Here is a 22,766-nt window from a genome sequence, read left to right on the forward strand (position 1 = left end):
AATAATTAAAAATAAATAAATAAAAATGATAACAACTAACAATTTGTAGGCTTTTAAGACAGTTAAAATACATTTAAATTAAAATAAAAACTATAGCAGACTTAAGATCATGCGACGACCAGTGTTTTTTGATATAGTGTCCTCTGCGTGCAGTTCTATCTTTTATAAGCATAAACTTTTTAATATAAGTGTGTTTGTTGGAAGTGACTTGCCAGGTAAGTATGTTTTGGTATCATTTCTAAATAACAAATGTAGATCCTAGGAAATAAATTGTACAGCGCCCTTGAGGTGATTTTTCACAAAAACGGCGCTCTACAAATTATCCAATTATTATTATTATTATTATTATTATTATTATTATTACTTATTCGAAATATGTTCATGCGCTGGTGATGCACATCACTAATAATAGATAAATATCAGTTGTCATCCGTGAATTGACAAAATTTCGCGCTTAAAAATAGCTCTCTACATTTATTGTTTTTAGATGTAATTATGCAGATAATGTCCGGATTTCATCAAATACATATAATTTGAAGTGTGCATTATAGTTAGCCGTGAATGAGGCATATGTATCTATTACTTTTGTGGTGTAATGTTATAAAAATAAGTGTGGTGAATTTTGAGGTTATATTCCGTTTTTTACAAAAATAATGCTTTTCTGTTCTTAGAAATTACAGAAATGAAGTGCTTTTAGTATATAAAACCATAATACATCTATTTTTAGCAATTGGCACAGTAATTGCCTGATATTTCAATAAAAAACAAAGATTTTCTAATTCGATATGATTCGTCATGTATTGAAATGCGCCAAGATTTTAGCAAGTTTAATTATTTTTTTAAAAATATATTTTGTATGAAATGGTCAAAAAGTGAAGTGACAGAATTGTTTATTGTACATTTGTACGGTGAAATAAGTGTTTTTTTTTTTACATTATCCGTGATTTTAGTATCGTTTTTACATAAAACATTACAGGTGAGTCATTTTTACAATTTTTTCATGTTTCCATTCTAAATTTAAATATTTACAAATGTTAATATTTATTTATGATACAACAATTTGAAAGCCTATTTTGTAACCTTTCTAAAACAGTTTTTACTATTCGGCTCCGTTCAGTAATGTTTCATTTATAGAGCTTTGATTGTGAGGCGGTAATAACACAACGTTTTCGTGAAATTGACATTTCGGTAAAGACATCTTAGCTTCAAGTTCGCGAAAAGTCGGAGGGGTTAACAATGTTTTAGTGCATTTGATTTATGTTCTGTAATGAATTATTCGTTTCAGGTGTGGACCACATTAAAATCCAATGTAAGGACGAAGGTTGCCAAAATGCGGCGAGGCCGCGTTCAAACAGGGAACACCTCGGTGAGAATAATTCTCATTGAGTTGGAACAAAAAGTAGTAGGTTTGATTGGCAGAGTGTCCATTGAAGGAATAGATGTGCCCGAAGTCCTTCCAAATGACGATGTACGTAGTTTATTTATTTTGTATGGTGTTATATCATGTTTCACAAGTACACAACTGATATTGTGTGTATCACTTGTATAGCGGTTAAACACAACATACCTTTGGCAGAGAGGATATGCAGAGAGAATACACAAATTAGTTTACATAATATGAGTTACTAAACAATAAAATTTCATGAGATACAATTTGATTTGTTTATTTATTTAATAGAGATCTCTTCTGGCACTGATGGGACTGGCTGAAGTTGATGACGCTGATGAGGCTCCTGCAGCTCTAGAGATGCTAGAGGTAAAGATCGTGGTAGAGGAGGAGGAGAGGAGTTCCGAGTGTATGTGGCAGTGGTGGTGTGTTGGGTGAATACTTAAACCAAGCCCTTCACCGCCGACCACTCCTCCCACAGTAGAGACACCTACTCCTCTCCCTCCCCAAGCGTCAACCCAGAGACCTCGATTCGTAGCAGGTAATTCTTTACACAAATCAAGTATCTTCACATCCATCGAATGGAAGTTCGTTTTCTTTATTTATATGCATATAAATAAATAAAACTGTATTTTATAATGTTCGTAAGATCAATTAACATTTTTAAAGACATCAACTTTATAGAGTTATTAAATCTTTCAGACCAAAACGAGAGCAGAGCTGCCTTTCAGAAGCTGATGGATCAGCAGAATGGCGCTATGTTGGTGAGGAAAACTTACTTTACCATTGCATATTATTTGTGGCCTTATTCCTATGTAGTAGCTTGATTACATTTGAAGATTGATAATATTTTTTTTTACATAAAATTGCAGAAGCACAAATGGCATCAGCGAAGATAAATGAAAACAATATCAAATCTTTCATGGAGTATATGTATTGACTGCAATACACAACATAGAGGTAGCTGCTTTGAGACCAGCAAGAACGTTTCGCCAGAGGGTCGATTCTTTCGCCAACTTAACCGACGAAGCCTTCGTCAGGAATTTTAGGCGTAACAAAGGCTTAGTAAGTCGGCTAATACTCGCTGTGTCCCCGTTCATGACACCCCCATCCCGTTCTTCAGCTCTAGATGTCGAAACTGTCTTGCTAATTAATCTGTTGGTTGTTTGACAGGTGTTAGCAATCAAGTTAGTTATCAATTGCCCGTGGGGTGTAACGTGAACGTTGCAATTTCGCGACCCACAATTTCACGTGCACTAGAGGAGGGAGTAAACATGCCCTCAATAAACCAGAGATCTTCAATGAATGGGTAAAATTTCCCCAAAATATCCAGGCACTAAACGAGATAAGGAATAAGTAAGTTTTTTAGTAGACGAATACTATGATCACATTATTTACTTATTTTGAGGTTGGCTCTATCAATAATATTTGTTTATTTTGGGTTTTACAATAAATATAGATTCCCAGGAATTATCGGGTGCATCGACTGCACTCACGTGGCTATATTCCCGCCAAACACAAGAGATCCAGTCACTCCGGAACACATTTATGTTAATAGAAAGGCTTACCATTCGATTAACGTTCAGTTAATTTGTGACTGGGATCTCCGAATTTTGCATGTTGATGCACGTTTCCCTGGAAGCACTCATGATGCATTTATATGGAAGTCGTGTTCTGTGGAACCTGTGCTGAAGCAGCTGTATACGCGTGGTCAATCAGGATATTATCTTCTGGGGGACTCTGGGTACCCTTTGCGACCTTGGTTAATGACCCAAATCGATAGGGCTGAACCTGGATCGCCAGCAGAAAGGTTCAATACAAAACTAAGATCAATAAGGTCAACTGTAGAGAGATGTAACGGTGTTTTGATTCCGTTGTCTTTGTAAACACAGGGTTCTTCATTATGCTTCCGAAAAGGTGTCCAGAATTATCAATGCGTGCTTCACAATATGTGTGTAGAAGATAAATTTGATCTTCTAGATTTAGGAGTGATTGCTGGTGGAAGGGCTGCCGGGCTGGGGCCTGGGGCTGTTGACTGGGACAGAATTAACCCAGATTTAGTGGCTGGTAGAGCTGTTCAAAATAGGATCTTATTTCCGTTAATGTTTATACTAATCTTTTTTGATCGTTTTGTTATTCTGTTAATTCTATAATATAAATATATATATTAAAAGCATGAAGAAGAGTGTGCCACGGCATTCGATTATTGGTAGACACTGTGGTGACATGTCAGTCATTGCTTGGAATGATATTAAAGTTGTCACCATGGTGTCTACCTACCACAACACCGACACGGTCATGGGTCAAAGAGCGTTAGAGAGATACCAAATGCCTCAATCTGTGGTCAAGTACAATTCCTTCATGGGGGGAGTGGATACCAAAGATTCGCTGTTGTCCGCTTTCCGCATGGAGAGAACGCGGGGTCACAAATGGTACATTAAGGTATTTCGTCGCCTGCTCAATGAAAGCATTGTGAATAGCATGGTGATATGTCGGCACAATCACCGAGACACTGCCAATTCTTCACCGTGTATTCAGAAAGCAACTGGCATCTGAGCTTATAGCGCTTCATTATCCCTCTTTGCCAGTACCCAGACGGACCACTTCCAACTCCGATCACATTCTTCCCGCGCATATTAGGTTACGTGGCGTACACTTTCTACTTAACACTTTGTTGCATGGGTGTTGTTATTTATGGTTTTTGTTCAACCCATATTTGACGCGAAAATTCAACACACACATTAATGCAGAAATTTGTTCCTCCGTCGTTGCAATTAAATACATTTACAAGTATCTCGCCAGGGATCACACACGATTGTGCTCGCATGGAAATACGACTTCTTCAGGAAGCAGCTGACGGCACCAGCAACAGTGTAGGTACATCAGCGGAAGCGGCTTGGCGTATTCTTGAAAATCCAATTCACGGTCAGTCCCACATGACAATTTTACTTGGTGTACAATTGCCGGGTGGGGAACAAGTGTATTTCAGAGAAGGAAAAGAAAAATTCAGCCACATTACGACGTTAACTGCTTGGTTCAATTTGAATGAATTAGATGATTCTGCCCATTCCCATTTTTACCAGGATATCCCGACAAAAAAGTAGTCACAAAAAGTACTCGCAATTTTTATTCCTGGGGGCAGAACGTGTCACACTGCATTTAATTTACCTTTAAATTTAAATAGTTCGGTGACGCGTCGACATAAGAAACGCCAAGTTAATATTGTGGGATGAAGTTCCTATTTTAGCTTTTGCAATGATAGAACGTGCGATAAGAGATAAGGAGATTTTAGACAAGTCTTGCCTGTTTGTCGTAGAGCTACCCGCGGTGCACGTAAGATTAACTATAAGTCTGTATTTGTCAGGGACGAATCAGGACAATAATCAAGTGGAAAAAAATTAGTTCTTTGGAGAAATCGACAATAAACGACAAGTCAAAAGAGACAGAATTGACGCAATCATTGATGGAGATAACGCAAGACAGGGAAACAGCAGCGAAAGCAGTGCTGGCTCAAGCGATGGGCATGGACGAGGAAGAAGAATCTTCTACGGGGGATCAGCCGTAGATATTCTCATGGAGGAAGCAGCACAGAAAGACTTGAAACAGGTGGTAATTGCCAAATATCTACAATACGTGGAGTCGGAACATATGACATCCCAAATGAAAAGGGTGAGTCTGTAGCAGTTCACTTTTGCCCCGCTACCGTTTTAACAAACTCTATCCAAAGACCGCCTTCATCTATGGTACTCGTACTCTATAGGTTTTTAAGAAGGAGGCACAGCTTACGATTTCCAAAGGGAGTACCAATCGGACAGCCTTGCAGTGAGGTCGCGCTAATAGGAGAGATTCGGGCAACTGCTCCAGTCGACATAAATTACGGGAGACGCTGATGGCGGACACAGCTAGTTGTATGTAATCGCTGGTCGTCATGTCAATCACATAAATTTTTACAGTTCTTTCCTAAGAGCTGTATGGCGCCCATTTCTGTGAATCGGGTCAGATATTAAACTTGTACACAATGTCACATTTATTGCTACCATTAAAATTCCTTCCGTGCGATCAATTCTTCGAATTGTCGCTCACCCCTTAAGATTATGCTTAACTTGTCAATTTGAGTCTCTAGTTCTATTTGTTTTGAATAAATGTAAAATAATCATCATACGTCTTTTATTCAATAACAAAGCAATCCTCCTTGTCTCAAACTAATCATGTTACAATGGCCCTAGAGTGGTTGAGTTGTACATGAGTTAATTGCATTACACTGGCGACAAACGAGTCATAAATTAATTAACAGCCAATATTGTAGTTTATTTATTTTATTTTTTTATTTAACAATTTTTTATATAAGATAATGTATCCTTACTGGGGTACCCCGGTCTAAGGTCACATTGTATTACAAGTCATCTATGGACTACAAATACGTATACAAGTGCAAACAAGGTATCCTGCTATTATTTGTAATATCTATACCAAAATTGAGTGATTTGTGTGGAAAGGTGTTCGAAACCGTGAGTGAGATTACAAAAAAATCAATTTAATATCCGTAATCCCGGATAACTATAGTGATTACAAAAAAAAAATGAGAATAAAACATATAAAACTGTCACTCCATAGTTATCCATAGATAAAAACAAAATTTCTAACTGTCATCATCGGTACTGTACCTCTACTTCAATATCTAAAACCGGGGCAGGTTGTTACATTTAACAGTAAATAATGGCTAACACTAGAGGAAAGGGTGCTAACATTGAACCTGAAGAAAAATTCAGCATAGAAAAAATTACACTGATTTTCGAAAAAAAATTAATTGCTATGAAAAAAGAAATTATTTAAAAAATTGAGAAGCAACAACAGGACACCCAAAAAAGCATGGAATTTATGAGTACTCAATACGATGAATTAATTTAAAAAAAATTAGAGATAACAATCCAACAAAACAAAAAAATTGTGCGCATTTCGTCCCACGTTCAACAGGTTAACCTCTCAGCTGTGACTCGTGCGCCGGCGCACAAGAAATATTTTTGCTTGGTTTTTTTTTAAAGTGCTATTTTGACTCAATAGCCGTTGATTGTGTCTATGATTTGACTCAATAGCCGTTTTTGACAGCACCGTAAATAATATCAATATAGTGTCAATAAAACAACCTAATAACATAACCCGCTTAAAAAAACAATATATAGTGATACGCTAGACAAAGTGGCAGTATTTGTGACGGTGGCAGTGAAATTAAACATTTGTAAATTGAAGTGCAAAAAGAGTATTGTCATTGTAACTACAAAAATTTAAGAAAAACTACAGGCCGCCTCAGAACAGGAAACCCTAGTGAGGAGGACTGTGAAAAAAATACAAAAAATATACTTATATTATACTTTAAACCTACATAATGTACAAATTTTGCTATTGATATTAATAAAAAAATTTTTTTTTAAAAAAACCCTTATCTATAAAGAAACTGTATGAAGGACAAGGTCAAAATCGCTTGCGCTAATATCAGTAAAGAATTCAGTTTTTTTTATTTGTACATTATTTTCTTATCTTACAAAACTGATCAATCAGTTTAATTGTAAGAAATCTCTCACTTTTTCTATTTATTAGCTTATAATAATATATTTAATTTCAACTTGATATCTTGGTACCACAATATTAATTGTTTTTATGTTTGACGGAGGTAGAACGATCTAATTTTCGATTTTATTTTTGAATGACAGTGTAGCCTCTCTGATAGCTTTCAAATGACTTCTCTATGAAAAGCCGTTGTCACGCTCGCTGGTGGACGGACTGCTACAATAAAGACTGTATTATACGACGAATTTCCCAAACAAACGTAAGTAAACATGTTTTTATGCATAGTTCATTTATGTGTTTTGATAAATATAATTAGTGTAGCCTCTCTGATAGCTTTCAAATTGACTTCTCTATGAAAAGCCGTTGTCACGCTCGCTGGTGGACGGACTGCTACAATAAAGACTGTATTATACGACGAATTTCCCAAACAAACGTAAGTAAACATGTTTTTATGCATAGTTCATTAATGTGTTTTGATAAATATAATTAGTTTAGCCTCTCTGATAGCTTTCAAATTGAATTCTCTATGAAAAGCCGTTGTCACGCTCGCTGGTGGACGGACTGCTACAATAAAGACTGTATTATACGACGAATTTCCCAAACAAACGTAAGTAAACATGTTTTTATGCATAGTTCATTAATGTGTTTTGATAAATATAATTAGTTTAGCCTCTCTGATAGCATTCAAATTGAATTCTCTATGAAAAGTCGTTGTCACGCTCGCTGGTGGACGGACTGCTACAATAAAGACTGTATTATACGACGAATTTCCCAAACAAACGTAAGTAAACATGTTTTTATGCATAGTTCATTAATATGTTTTGATAAATATAATTAGTTTAGCCTCTCTGATAGCTTTCAAATTGAATTCTCTATGAAAAGCCGTTGTCACGCTCGCTGGTGGACGGACTGCTACAATAAAGACTGTATTATATGACGAATTTCCCAAACAAACGTAAGTAAACATGTTTTTATGCATAGTTCATTAATGTGTTTTGATAAATATAATATTATATTATTTGTAGAGATTCATATGTCATTATGTAGGGAAAACTATTGGGATTATGTTTCAAAATCATTGTTTAGTCAATATTTAGTTAAAATATTATAAAAAATTAAGTTTTGCATCTCAGCAATTGACACTAATACATCAATTAGTGTCAATGTGCATTAATGTCTGGTCTAAATCTACCACTTCTTTCTACCCGGCGAACTATTAATGACATTTTTATACTTTTTAAATTACTGAACAATCTCATAGACTGCCCTCAAATGTTAAGTGTTATAAATTTTCGTGTCCCTGTTAAATCAACTCGACTCCACCATCTTTTCCACAGTGACAATCATAGCACTAACTATTTGTATCATTCACCGTTGGCGCGTTTTCACCGCACTGCCAACACGTATACAGACCTTTTTGATATTTTCAAAACCTCACCGTCTTGTATCAAGGCAAAAATACTTGGTTGTGAATGTAACTGATATGTTTGTGAAATGTTAAATGTCTGTTTGTACTGCATCATACTGACTGTTGTGTTCTTCTTTATGTGTAACATATACAGTGGTGCCTCACACAACGAACGCCTCGCACAGCGAATGCTGCACACAACGAACTTCCTTTTCGTTCATTTCACGATTCATACAACGAACTTCGCTTCACACAACGAAGTCGCCCGATCTTCTACGATCACTGCCGATTAATTGCATCCTCCCGCGCAGGCAGTCGTTAGACTCGACAACTGAAGAGCTGAAGAGAGCAAACACTTCTGGCCCAACAACAGGACAATGCTCAAAGGGAAGCGTCATCTGATAACGAGGAGCAACAATCAAACAATCAACCAATTCCAACTGCTGACATCAAGAACATCCTGGTCAAATGGAAAGCAGTTCAGGAGTTTACCAATGCCCACTATCCGGATTCCGCTGAAGCAAACAGGATCAACGACCTGTACTCCGATACTCTTGTCCGTTATTTCCGGCAGATGTTGAAGAAAAGAGAGAAACAAACGACTTTGGACAGGTTTTTCACTGCACCATCGGCGGAAAATGGATGAAGATGTGCAAGATTCGATTATTTCTTAAAATTAAAAAATGTGTGTTTTTTTCATTATGTTTTTAGATGTATCTAAATAAAAATAATAACAAAAAATTTATCTTTTTTTTATGTCATCTTACCATATTTTATGCTACAGAACGAATTATTTTTTTTAACATGTATTGTTATGGGAAAACGCGTTTCACATAACGAACTTTTCGCATAACGAACTTGCTCCTGGAACGAATTAAGTTCGTTGTGTGAGGCACCACTGTATATGGTGTTCTATACATATACATTCCACATATATACATATATGTGAAATGTATATGTATAGCATCAATAAAAACTGCTTGTGGATGTATTATTTTAATGAAAAATGCTATTTCTAATTGTCAAGTCTCTGACAGCCCTGAACTGTGTACTTATAATCCAATGTTTCACATTACTGTAAAAGCCTTTTATGGCGTTTAATAAATAAATAAATAAATAAATACTTTTTCAAATTGTTTGAATGTATCTGTGCACGAAATTTTACGAAAGCTTTGAAAAATGACTAGTGTCGCCACCTGTTGGTGATGTGCGAATATTGCAATCTCCATACAAGAGAAGCAGGGACAGCAGGGTGTTCTGGAAAATGTAAAACTATTGTTTATTATTTACGGAAATATTTATTGTGTAAGCGTAAGCAAGACAAACAAGTTGATACATATTGCAAAACCTGCAAATTTTTCATGTGTATTTCTTGTTTCGAGGAATATCACTCATTACGACATTTAATTTAATTTTTTTTTACCATAACGGCCATCAAATCATTTTTTACCGTTTAAATTATTTTTTTTTTGTTTTCTTTTTTCAAACAAATCTTTAAAAATTGCCATGAAGAAGAAATTCATTATTTCTACTAGTGGCAGTCCCATAATTACAGTTCAGGGAGTGTGTTGTTATTTGTTGCTTGAGTGTTGTTTTTTATGGTTTTGGTTTTTGTTGCATGGGTGTTGTTATTTATGGTTTTTGTTCAACCCATATTTGACGCGAAAATTCAACACACACATTAATGCAGAAATTTGTTCCTCCGTCGTTGCAATTAAATACATTTACAAGTATGGATCACACACGATTGTGCTCGCATGGAAATACGACTTCTTCAGGAAGCAGCTGACGGCACCAGCAACAGTGTAGGTTCATCAGCGGAAGCGGCTTGGCATATTCTTCAATTCACGGTCAGTCCCACGTGACAATTTTACTTGGTGTACAATTGCCGGGTGGGGAACAAGTGTATTTCAGAGAATGAAATGAAAAATTCAGCCACATTATGACGTTAATGCTTGGTTCAATTTGAATGAATTAGATGATTCTGCCCATTCCCATTTTTACCAGGATATCCCGACAAAAAAGTAGTCACAAAAAGTACTCGCAATTTTTATTCCTGGGGGCAGAACGTGTCACACTGCATTTAATTTACCTTTAAATTTAAATAGTTCAGTGACGCGTCGACTCTCAAATAAAAATAAAAATAAATCTTTAATAAGAAACGCCAAGTTAATATTGTGGGATGAAGCTCTTATTTTAGCTTTTGCAATGATGGAACGTGCGATAAGAGATAAGGAGATTTTAGACAAGTCTTGCCTGTTTGTCGTAGAGCTTCCCGCGGGAAAATTGTTGCATCGTCCATCAAAAGGAGTCCGCTTTGGAGATTATTTAAAACAATCCATCTTAATATCAATATGCGTACTGCGAGCGACCAGACTGCGTTTGCCGAATGGTTGTTGGAGTTGTGGAACGGAACATTACCAAATCCTCAAAATTGTGTACCGTCAAATATAGTTTTACCGTCAAGTAAGATTTGCCAAGATGTTATTAGCGCACTTTACGGAGATTCTCATTCTGTAGCCGATTCAAATTTATTCAGTGATAGGGCGATACTATGTCCCAAAATTGTAGATGCATGTAAAATTAACGAAAAAGTCTGTATTTGTCAGGCACGAATCAGGACAATAGTCAAGTGGAAGAAAATGAGTTCATTGGAGAAATCGACAATAAACTCTCCCTGAAGTTTACCTCACGACATCGACGGAGCCTGAAGAGAAGAAAAGGCAACAAGGTGGATCAGGAAGCCTCGCGCAGTCCAGCAGTTCTCAACATGTTTCAGAAACGGAAGACTCATCAGATGATGAACACGACACTCCCAAAGGAAGTACATCATCAGAACCTACCATAGTAAGCACTTGGACTACTATACTGAATAAAGAACCTTCTAAGATGAGTAAGATCCTCTTTGTAAAGCTTTTGTTTGTGCTAGTCTCTACAAAGGCCACTTGGCAAGAGATATGTGCACAAAATTCCCTTAAGTGCACATCAGTTGGGGAATCTCTAGCAAAAAGGATAAAGGCAAATCCATATGATGCAGAACCGATAACACAGCTATACAAATCATTGAGCCAGAATCAAGGTGTCAAAGTTCATCAACCATTGTCTTATTATAATTACTCAAATCACTATAATTATGCAATCCTATTAAAGTTTTCAATTTCTACATTTCTATTTATTCTTATATTTTATATGATTATCTTGTTTGTCATAAAACGTACATTCTGTCTTTTTGTTATTTGTTTTTGGGGTATAATGCCGTGTTGCGCTAACTCCTTCTTTAGCCAACGTTTCGGACAGCATTGCAGTGTCCATCATCAGGGCAGATGTCTTATTGACAAAGATATAAAGACATCTGCCCTGATGATGGACACTGCAATGCTGTCCGAAACGTTGGCTAAAGAAGGAGTTAGCGCAACACGGCATTATACCCCAAAAACAAATAACAAAAATACTTTTGGCCGTGAAAATCTTAAATCATATTGTACATTCTGTCTGTCCATCCTGGATATTTTTGTGCATTTTATTAACTTATTTGTCGCAAATTATTATTATAATAGTGATATCTCTTGATTTTATTCAAGATTCACTTACAATCATAGATGCATACACAAATAACGCTAACTTTATGAAAATTATTTCAACATACAAAACTATTGCTATTAGGGTCAATCCGCACCAAATCATCCAGAAAATTTTGGATTTGTCACCCACCATCTCAGATTTTGATGAAACTTTAAATTTTGAATCCTTCCATATAGATAAGAAAATATACCAAATTTTACCTTCCTACCTCAACTCGTTTTTTTTTTATGGGCAGTTGAAGTTTGGGCAAAATAAGCGTTTTTACATATTCCGAGCACTCCGGAAGAGCTTGTACCTTCAATGAAAAAAAATTGTATCTTTGTCATTTATAGTGCAAATGCAATGAAAATTTTCAATATTATCAAGAAAACTATGCTGATTGCAGAAAAAAATAAATAAACCCTTTACATTTATCTACTTGACTTTAAAAAATTACCAAAAGTAATTTTTTAAGTAATTTTTGGGACGGAAAAGGTACTTTACAAAAAAGCAATATCTCGGGAAGGTACAGTGTTAATGAAGTAATTTTTTTTTTTATTCATATCTACAAATAGCATAGAATCACATACAAAAATAAAATTCATGGCATTTTACTTGCTTCAATAAATAAAATCCATTTTAAACTTTTGTCAAACTTTTTGTAATTTTTTTTTTATTCTTTTATCTACAATAAACATAGTACAACCTAAAAAAATAAAACTCCTGGTATTTTGTGTGCTTCACAGTGTAGAAACGTTTTTAAAATGAGAAATCTTAATCATACAGAATTGTTCCAAGTTTTTTAAAATCTAGATACTGTATTTGCAAATAAAAAAGTCAAACTTATTCGGTCCTTTACAACATGCTGGTAAGCTTGCAATGTAAGCTTAAGGCACCAACAAAATAATGTACCTTGTTCCTTACCCTGAATGCATACACCATAGCAATATTTTATAACAAGATCAACTTTTTAACTCTTTTCAATACAAAGTTAACTCTTTAAAAAACAAATACAATAAAAATAAAACAGGCAATGTAGGATTAGGTTAAATGAAAGTACATTACAATAATATTGTTTACAAATAAATGTTCAAGTTCATTTTTTACTTTTATTCTTGATCTGACCCATAAGATGGTTGAACTTTTGATCAGCATGATGAACGTCTTTTTCAAGAAAGTAGTAAGCTCTTCCTGAACCTTTTGTTGTGGGAGGGTCAACGATATTAAAAATATTTTGTAGTGGAACAAAACAAATATCTTCTTTTTGATGTGGCCAGTAAAAGGATGGAGCTGGGCCAAAAGGATGCATAAACTTGATTGATACATCACACTCGTCTTCATCTTTGGAAACCACAAGTCCAAAAAACCAATGGTTGTCATATACGCAAGCTACATAAGAGTTTGTACAAATTTGTACCATACTTAGTTGCTCAGAGCGATTTCGTTCCCCACTGAAGTTAAAAATCAAAGCATAATCTGAATCTGAACTTATCCTTTTTGTGCCAACTTCATTTTCAGACAGAGGAACAAAGCAGTGGAAACCTCGAGTGCCTGGTATTGTTTTAGCTTGTGAAAAACGCTGCTGTAATTGTTGCCTGCAAGTGAATAAGCTTTCTTTTCTCAGCAAGTAAAAATATATATTTTCTACTCTCGACTGACAAAACTTAAAAGTTTTGTCTACAGTTGTGATAGTGTTGCCAGGGCCAAGTTGCAAACTTTCTCTAGTTAGAAGACGTTTTACTGTTCCACCTATTCCATCACAGGGAGATTTCCCATGACTCGTAGCAAAAAACGACCAAACTTAGTGATGAGGCAGATAGTAATTTTCATGTTCTGTCTTGTTCTTGTTGCAGATACATCATTTCCATGTAGTGACTTGTCTCTAGGACTGTTTCTTTGATATTAGTCCATTCATTCAACCTATATTACTAGCTATATACCTAAACTATAACTTGCCCGATTACAAACTAAAAATAAATATTAAAAAAATCACAAAAAGTTTAAAATGGATTTTATTTATTTTTGTATCTAGATTTAAAAAAACCTAGAACAATTCTGTATGATAAAGATTTCTTATTTTAAAAACGTTTCTACACTGTGAAGCACACAAAATACCAGGAGTTTTATTTTTTTAGGTTGTACTATGTTTATTGTAGATAAGAATAAAAAAAAATTACAAAAAGTTTGAAAAAAGTTTAAAATGGATTTTATTTATTGAAGCAAGTAAAATGCCATGAATTTTATTTTTGTTTGTGATTCTATGCTATTTGTAGATATGAATAAAAAAAAAAATTACTTCATTAACACTGTACCTTCCCGAGATATTGCTTTTTTGTAAAGTACCTTTTCCGTCCCAAAAATTACTTAAAAAATTACTTTTGGTAATTTTTTAAAGTCAAGTAGATAAATGTAAAGGGTTTATTTATTTTTTTCTGCAATCAGCATAGTTTTCTTGATAATATTGAAAATTTTCATTGCATTTGCACTATAAATGACAAAGATACAATTTTTTTTCATTGAAGGTACAAGCTCTTCCGGAGTGCTCGGAATATGTAAAAACGCTTATTTTGCCCAAACTTCAACTGCCCATAAAAAAAAAACGAGTTGAGGTAGGAAGGTAAAATTTGGTATATTTTCTTATCTATATGGAAGGATTAAAAATTTAAAGTTTCATCAAAATCTGAGATGGTGGGTGACATGGCCTGGATGATTTGGTGCAGATTGACCCTATATACATCGATATACTCTATGTCTGTCTCGACACAGGTTTACCCTAGTGAGACAGGCATCGAATAAACAACTTGTAAAAAACTTTATATAGATAAATAAATAAATAAATAAATTGATGACAAGCAAAGCTGGGCCCAGCTCTTTGAGTGGATCCAAACAATCTTCTTTGATCCCATTTTCAATATCGGATAAATATTTGTTCTTTTTAAGAGACATCTCTTTTTTGAGATCGGATCTCTTTGCAGAAAATAATAAATAGTCTGATTTATTATTAGTAGCTTTGTACTTCCTGCGAAGAGATTCCTTACATTTGATTTTTTCTATAATATTTTTATCGAACCAAACTGGGTAGCTAACATTTGCTTTCGATAATTTTTTTAAAGGTACACATAATTCAAATATACTAAATAATACAGAGTAAAAATATTCCACAGCTTCGTTGACAGATTTCATGTCGTATAAATATATCCAGTTGAAGTGTGAGAATATTTTTAGACATAGATTAATATTAACGTGTTTAAAATTAAATTTGTTAAAGTTCGAATATAAGTTTCGTCCCGTTTGATGATGGTTTGCACGCATTCCACGCCTGCTGTATTGTGTCCTCGCCAGAGTGGCCGAGATGGCCAGTGTAGGATGGTGGTGATCTTCTCTAACCAATGCTTCATCGCTGTACGTCACCTCACATATATTTAAATTACTTAGCACTAAATCAAGCATGTTATTGTACTTGTTTACAACTGTACTATGTTGCGTTAGTCCATTGGAGTTTATAAAACATATGTGATCAAGTATGACATCTTCAGGTTTGTTATGCAAATTGAAATCTCCCATAATAATAACATTTTTGTTGGATAATAGGTTGGCCTTATTATTGAGATGTTCATAAAACTTGGTGCGGATATCTCTGTCGTCTGTACAGTAGAAATATGCCACACATACCAGCGCAGTGAAATTTGTTTTTGTAATTTTGATCCAGATGTTTTCGCCCTCTGTTTCAAGTTCAGTTAATCTTTGTGACATAATCGGTTTGCGTACAGCAATGCATACCCCACCGCCGCGCGAGGCGTTCCTACTGCCGCTACGGCTGGCAGCGAGTGCACTTGTAGTAGTAATATTACTATCGCATCTATCACGGCGATGTACTTCATACCTATTATCAAACAGTTCGTTGTCATAGACAGAGGTGCTCAACCATGTCTCTGTCAACCCAATTATTTCATTGTTTTGAGATAGCAAATTTGTTGTAAATTCGTTTATTTTGGAGTTTACACCCCTAACATTCTGATAAAGGAGTTTTAGACGCGCCATTAAGCTGAAGGGTCTTTGTCTGATTTGATTTCAAAAATGGGAATTTGAATTTGTTTACCGAAATACCTGCGGGCCAGACTTCGGGGTTTAGAAACTTTTCCTTATCTTGTTCGGCAATCCCGATTTTAAAAGAGCTGTAGTTCCCGCGGGCTTGAAGCTTTACGACTTCGACGGTGTCTTGTGTGACACCTTCCAGGAATTCTTTAATGTTGTTAACTTCTGTGTTGGGACAGAATGGCCAAGCGTGAATGTAGAACTTGCGCTCTACTGCGCGTAGGGTCGTGTCGGCCTTTGTCCCTTTGACGATGGGAACAGGTTTACGGACACGCGGTTTCCGGGTTTGAAACACCCAGCCACTATCAATATCCTCGACGTCGTCTTGTGACGATGTCTGCGGATCTAATTTTGAAGGCTTAGTTGTAGAATTAGCCTCCGTTTTCTTATTTTTCTTGTTTTTGTCTTTTGTTATGCGCGGGCCTTCTGTGGGCGCGGTTCGTGGCTCCACGGTTGTGGGCCCCGCTAGCGGCGTACTACGCCCGGCTGCTTCGAGTGAAGCTACCTTAGCGCACAACTTGGCAATAGTGTTATTTTGGTAGGATAATTCGGATTTTTGCTCACCAATTATTTCCTTTAGATCGGACACCGTTGTTGTGAGCACGTCGATTTTCCTGATCAGCTCCACGACGTTTTGATTTATAGATTCCCACGCTTGGTTTGATCGCGTAGCCATATTAATTTTATTTGTTTAGAGCGTTTGAAAACACGACTTCACTGATGTAGTATAATTGTTACGTCTTCGTTTTATAAAATGTGCCTACCCCACGCCACTGGCAAAATCACCACTCCCCGCCACTGGCCATTTTGTCCAATTTTCGGCCCAGGCCGCTTGAAAACTTTGTCTACGAACGGCATCGATACCGCGTCGCCGGCTTACCTGCCGCGTGGATCGACGTCCAGCATTTTTTCTATGTAAAAATTACTAGGAAAAATCAATTTTTAAATGTTACAAATGTATGTATTTTACTTGTTCATCCCCTCGGCGGTAGTCAAATAAACACTATTTTCGATATACTACCGCTGAGGAGATATTAAAAAAGCTGTTTTTCACCCATATGTAAACCCATTTTTGAACAATATTTTTTACCTTTTTTGCGTGTACAAAAATCCAGGAACCTCGTAGCATAGTGAATCTTATCTCTTTCTGAGCGCTATGTTACGGGGGACCTCGGAAAAATACTAACTTAACATGTTTTACAAATTTGATCGCTTTGAGATCATTTTTACACATTTATTTACAAACATTTCTTATTTTTTGTCGTATCTTGACAAACGAAAAATCTAGTTGTCAAGTTACACATTCCTATAACTACTATGCATTTAAACTATGTGATTGTCATTCATGTAAGCGTTCAAAATCTTTTCTAACTCGCAAATTTAAGCGACTACTATCACCAGTGCTACCGACAAAATGAATATGCAACATTTTGTCGGAGGCTATAAACTCATTGTTGGCGCGGGTACAACCCCCCACCACTTTTGGGCTCCTAGCCCAATGTCGGGCGCGAGTCAGGCTAATTAAATATAAGCAGCCACATAATTAAAAATAAATCAGTTCATCTTTACCACCGAAACCAAGCGTTTTATTTATCTACAAGTGACTCCTGCCCAACATCTGCCTCACCTCGCCGAGTCTTCTGCTCCAAGATCTTCTGGTGTTACCTCTTCAAGACCAGCCGGCCCTCCTCTGGAAAACCGCCAACACCAGAAGCGAGCAGAGACGACAGCACACCCAGTGCCCAACATTCACCAAGCCTGGGTGCGGGAGGCAGATTTCATCACCAATATTACTACTATCATCATCATCGGCCGTAAAGGAGCATTCTCATCGGTTGAAGACACGGTTTGGACCCGGCGCCTAAATCTACAGTCTACTGGACTCCCGTCCAGTACACATGCGTTTCGATAAGGCCGTGAAATGGTATATTTTAAAGATGAATTTTCTGTAAGTAGCAGTTTTAGAGCTATTTTTGAAAGTGACATCTCGTCAACGTGGCGACAAGCAAATGACCAAGACACCTAGCGACCCACCACGCAAACCACCTTCAGTGCGGCCACCGTGTATCCTAGCAAGTAGCCAGAATGCAAGCCACTAGGCTCTAAGCGCTAAGCAAGCCGCCTGCCTGTGCGGACGTGGCCTTAGGCATAACTCAGCAAAATGAGGGGCTACAAAATTTCCTAAAGGATGATTTCAAACTCATAAAAGAAATCAAACTCAAAAAAATTCGACCAACAAAAGACGTCCCAACAAGACATGTCAAACTACTTACTACAAACGTCAGGAGCCATCAGAAAAATACTAGTTAACATTGGAAAAATCAATATAAAATACCAAAGAGTGTTATTATTGCCTGAAGTATGGACACACAGCATTAAGATGCCTGAACAGAACGCAACCTCCTACCTGCCCCCATTGATTCAAAGAGTGCAAGAATCAATCATCAGACGGACCCAACTGGGCTTGGAAGTTAACGGTGAACATTTTGAACAATTTTTGTGACGTGTTTTTGGATTGGAAATTGGAATATCGCTACATATTGTGAGCACGAGTACCTACCTATGCTAATAATAATTCCTATTTGTCGTGTCGGCGTTGCGCTGTCACGATAATAATTATTAAATACGAATAATTATTCTCCTGACTTAATTAACTTTCACCTGGCCGCTTACGTTATTTGTTGAATCGCCGTTGGTTTTTATTTTTGCGTGTGGCAATGTTAGTTTCCGGCACTTTTTGAATTTCCGCCGAACGGGAAGCCACGACGGTAATTCGACTCGTCACCTAGGAGTTAGATTTTTTTGAATTTTTAACATGGGATAATCCTTTTGGTATATTTTAATAATATCAACCGCGAGCCGGATCATAAAGTATGATTATTTAATTAAAGCGCGAACCGAAGTACTAAGCGAGCGTTGTCGGTTGCCGATGTGATAATTACATGTGGTTCGCGACGTTTGATTGGTTAAAATCCACGCAATCCTGTTTCGCACGGTGACGTAAATCACGCCAGAACACCTTTATGGCCTTGCCTGGCCTTTACTGACTTTAGTTGTGGCGAATTCCTGGCGGAAGCCCTTGACGGAGCTCATGACTCAAACATGTAAAATACCCCGAGTCCCTTGAGATGCCGTCAGCCGAAATCCTGGTGGATGATGGTGGAGCCTGCTGCCCGGCTGGCTCAGTTGGTGGAGCGTGAGTTCGCGGAAGCGGTCCTCGTATGCATTCCTCGGATTCATCCCCACGAATTCACGGCTGCATCTCATCAGCACGCGTTGAGGCGGTCGTAACAGTGTTTCTCGAGATTTATAGAAATCAAGGTCCAACAGGTACGCTATTTATATAAAAATGTATTCAGTTGTTTTGTGGCCCTTACTGGCACTATTTTGGGGTAGTTGAAACCCTTGTTGTATTTTCTGAAATATATTTTTTGTTTTCTGTTATATGGAAAATAACTCTTTTATTTACAAAAATGCTGGGGAGAATCCTGTATTTACAACCACAATCCCGAGGAGATTCACTTGCTCTACCTATTTACGTTACAGCGCGTACCATCGAAATATCGAATAAGGAAAAAATTTTAACCCTGAAATAGTGGAAAAATATTTTTTTTCTTTTTATTTGGTGTAAATGCTCAAATTAAAAAATTTCTCTTCTAAACAACATAAACGATCATTATGAAAACATTTGCGATACGTGAATATACTTATCGTTAGTAAAATTACTTAAACTTTGTGAGAATAAACTTTCTAAAAGCATTGCGTTTTATTCCTTCTGGAATGTTCTGCCATGGAATGGCGGCAAATCTTTTTGTTTATTTTTATATATTATTTTGCATTCTGCCACACTTTAATAATTCCGAGGAATATAGTGCTTTCATGTGCAACAAAATATCTATAAGAAACATGAAGATGGATTTGTGTATTTTGAACCTAATAAATATAATATTTATTTATTGTTTATTTATTTATTTATTGTTTATTTGCAAAAACAGTATGAACCAGAACATTGCAATATCGATAATTAACATTTAAGTTTATATCAGCGATTCCTTGTATGATCTTATTACTTATAAATATGAAATGTGTTTTCAGGAAACGATGCAATGTTGGTGAGGAAGTATAGCCATATTCTCATCAACAAAAAGACCGATGCAGTCATCTTCAAACAACGAGAGGCGACATGGCTTACTCTTGCATCCGAGTTCAATGGCGATAGATTCTGTCAAACAGCTCCGAGCTCGGTTTGAAAATATGAAGCGTCGGGCGAGGCAGGTTGGAATACATTTCTTAATTAGTATTAATCTTAACGCCATAATGCTGTTAAATGAACTGTTATATTTAGTAATTGGTTGCCCTGATGCTTTGTTTAATTCATGCAGGTATATATGTTTATTAATTGACATTTAATAATGCTCCAAGGATGGTAGCAGAGAAATTCAGGAGAGGACTGGCGGTGGACCTCCTGCAGCACCAATAAAGCAGGACACAAAGAGCATAATGGCTACATCGATTGACGGACTCCCCAGCGTGTTTGACGATGACATCAGCACTTTGGTGCAGGAGCTGGTGGTGGAAGAAGGTGGGAGTTTGGCTAGCGCCACAGCTGAGGTTTATTATGGTGATGACGGCCGTTTACTAACTACATGTAAGAACTTACAATGTTTCCTAGTTTTATATCAGTTCTTCATTTAAGATAATCTGATTAATTGGCCTGTTGTCCCATGAGTTGGTAAAAAATCAATATAATCCGAGTTCTGCACTTAAGTAAAGTGCGCTAAAGTAAGATAACACTTTATAGGGCGGTCCACTTGTAGCGGTAGGAACCGTCCGCTTACATATTTTTCCATAGTATGACTTCTAGACACGCGTTGTCAGTGGTTTACGGCAGTCACTCGGTGATACAAAATTTGTTCTGCGCTTTAAGTTCAAAGGAAGTCAGGGAGTTGGGTTTCGAGGCCGGTGGAAACGACACGTGGGAACGAGCTGCTTGATTGTCGGGAGATTATTCACACACGTGAGACATTTTTAATAATCCATAATGAAATAGACACATAATTTGGTTGCCTTCTTAGATATCACCATGTTATAAATTTGTTTAGAATAGATTCTAGACTGGCGCTCATTTGGTGATGTCTTATTTTAATGATGATTTAGTTAATAAAATTTACAAGTAAATGTCGTTGCCAACTTTCATATTACGTTTGTGCTTACAAGTTATATTCAGTAACTACATTTAATCAAGAGAAAAATTGTCTAGACCTCATTGAGGAGGGAACAATGTGTAATAAATGGAAGTGTTCCAGCGATAATGTTGTTGTTCCTTGTGACGAATGTATCACATGGGAGTTTAAACAATTGTGGTACGAAACACAATTTGTTGAGTCAATGGATGATCTGCATTCGTCCCATTTGTTCGGGCATCTTAAGACGATTGTTCTTGTCACTACAATACTTTCTTTAGTGATAAATATTGGATTATTCCTATACACCACTATAAAGAAAGTTCCACTCGTAAAAGTTTGGATTGTGCTTCCATTAAACATTTCTCTCAACATTCTAGTGATTGCAGAGTACACTTATTTATGTGTATCGCAACTGAACTGAAAAAACAAGATGAGCAGAGAATCAATCGACATAGTGACGAACAGAATGTACGATTTGTTGGAAAGCAGCAATGCTATGGAGATGGAATTTGTGCTTACAAGTAGCCAACCACCCCTGTTTTTACTAAATGTGAGTCCTTGCTCTTGTATTAAAATTTTAATTAAATATACACATATTATTTATGTCTCAATTGATTTTCCGCGTTGTCATTTTAATTCCTAAGATATTTCTGCAAGCTATGGTGGATCACTTGAGTCTTTAATCACAAATGGTTTGTAAGTGCTGTAATCCTGGAATACGGTAAGTTAAATGCCATGCGGTGACAAATAACGTTACACACTGTGTAACCAATGTTGCAATGCAAGAGACATACAACACAACACACAACACACAACACATACAACAATACTCTTTTGACAGTGTTAATATGTTTTGATCTACTCCCGTCAAAATTAAACATTAAGGGGGTATTTCACTATGTCGGGCTAAATATCTGACTAGCTATCCGTTGGCTGGCTTTAAAGATCAGAATAACTTCGTTATTCAACGGCGACCGTTTCACCATTGTTTCCGAGCTTCCGGATAGATAACACTCGAAATAGTCTGGCAACATCGCAAAATGTTTGCAGTTACTCCATCTACTGCCACGGCTGTCATGCGTCACAGTCCGCACACCGCGAAGTGTGCATTTTTTTGGTTATGTTATGTTGATAATCAGGTCATTTTAGATAGATTCGTGTCGAATTAATACATTGTTTCTTATTTTGAACACAATCAAATAATTCAGGATGGATCATACAAGCATTCAAATTCATTCAACAAAATTCGACTCACTTCTCCGCTGTCAAACTCGGAATGTTTTGACGCCATCTTTGATTCGAGGAATAGCGCCTAACGTGAGGTTCGAGCACTGATTAGTCAAATCGAACTTTAACCCGAGCGTTAGCGTTATTCAGATATAGTGAAAACGAAAAAATGACTAATCCGCGGATTAGTGCTTAGTCAGAACATAATCAGAGATAGTGAAATACCCCCTTAACCTATTTAAAGTGAATCATTACACATAAGTATCACCAAGTATTAACAAGAAACACATATTTTTTAACATAATAGTGTTTTCCATTGAAAGTGTTCGTGTACTGT

General features: G+C 36.5%; 1 protein-coding gene across 8 annotated transcripts in view; it reads left to right on the forward strand.

Annotated features, from left to right (window-relative positions):
- Positions 1-22,283, forward strand: part of LOC149409507 (uncharacterized) — a 50,483-nt gene extending 28,200 nt beyond the window's left edge. For 4 of the 8 annotated variants that reach the window (XR_016305133.1, XR_016305135.1, XR_016305134.1 and 1 more), the window contains one exon: positions 20,112-22,283. Coding sequence is in view for 3 of the 8 variants with exons in the window: in XM_089649553.1 (XP_089505679.1) it covers positions 20,169-20,291; positions 20,439-20,711 (396 nt within the window). In the remaining 5 variants the exon portion in view is untranslated. Of the gene's footprint in view, positions 1-2,889; positions 3,150-17,357; positions 18,494-20,111 lie in introns of those variants that run through there. The other 4 variants (XM_089649554.1, XM_089649555.1, XR_016305136.1 and 1 more) reach the window with 4 other exon arrangements.
- Positions 22,284-22,766: the final 483 nt, after the last annotated feature.

This window comes from Hesperophylax consimilis, chromosome 30 (genome assembly GCF_061612785.1).
Source record: "Hesperophylax consimilis isolate HC1 chromosome 30, BYU_Hcon_1.0, whole genome shotgun sequence".
Classification (NCBI taxonomy): Eukaryota; Metazoa; Arthropoda; class Insecta; order Trichoptera; family Limnephilidae; genus Hesperophylax; species Hesperophylax consimilis.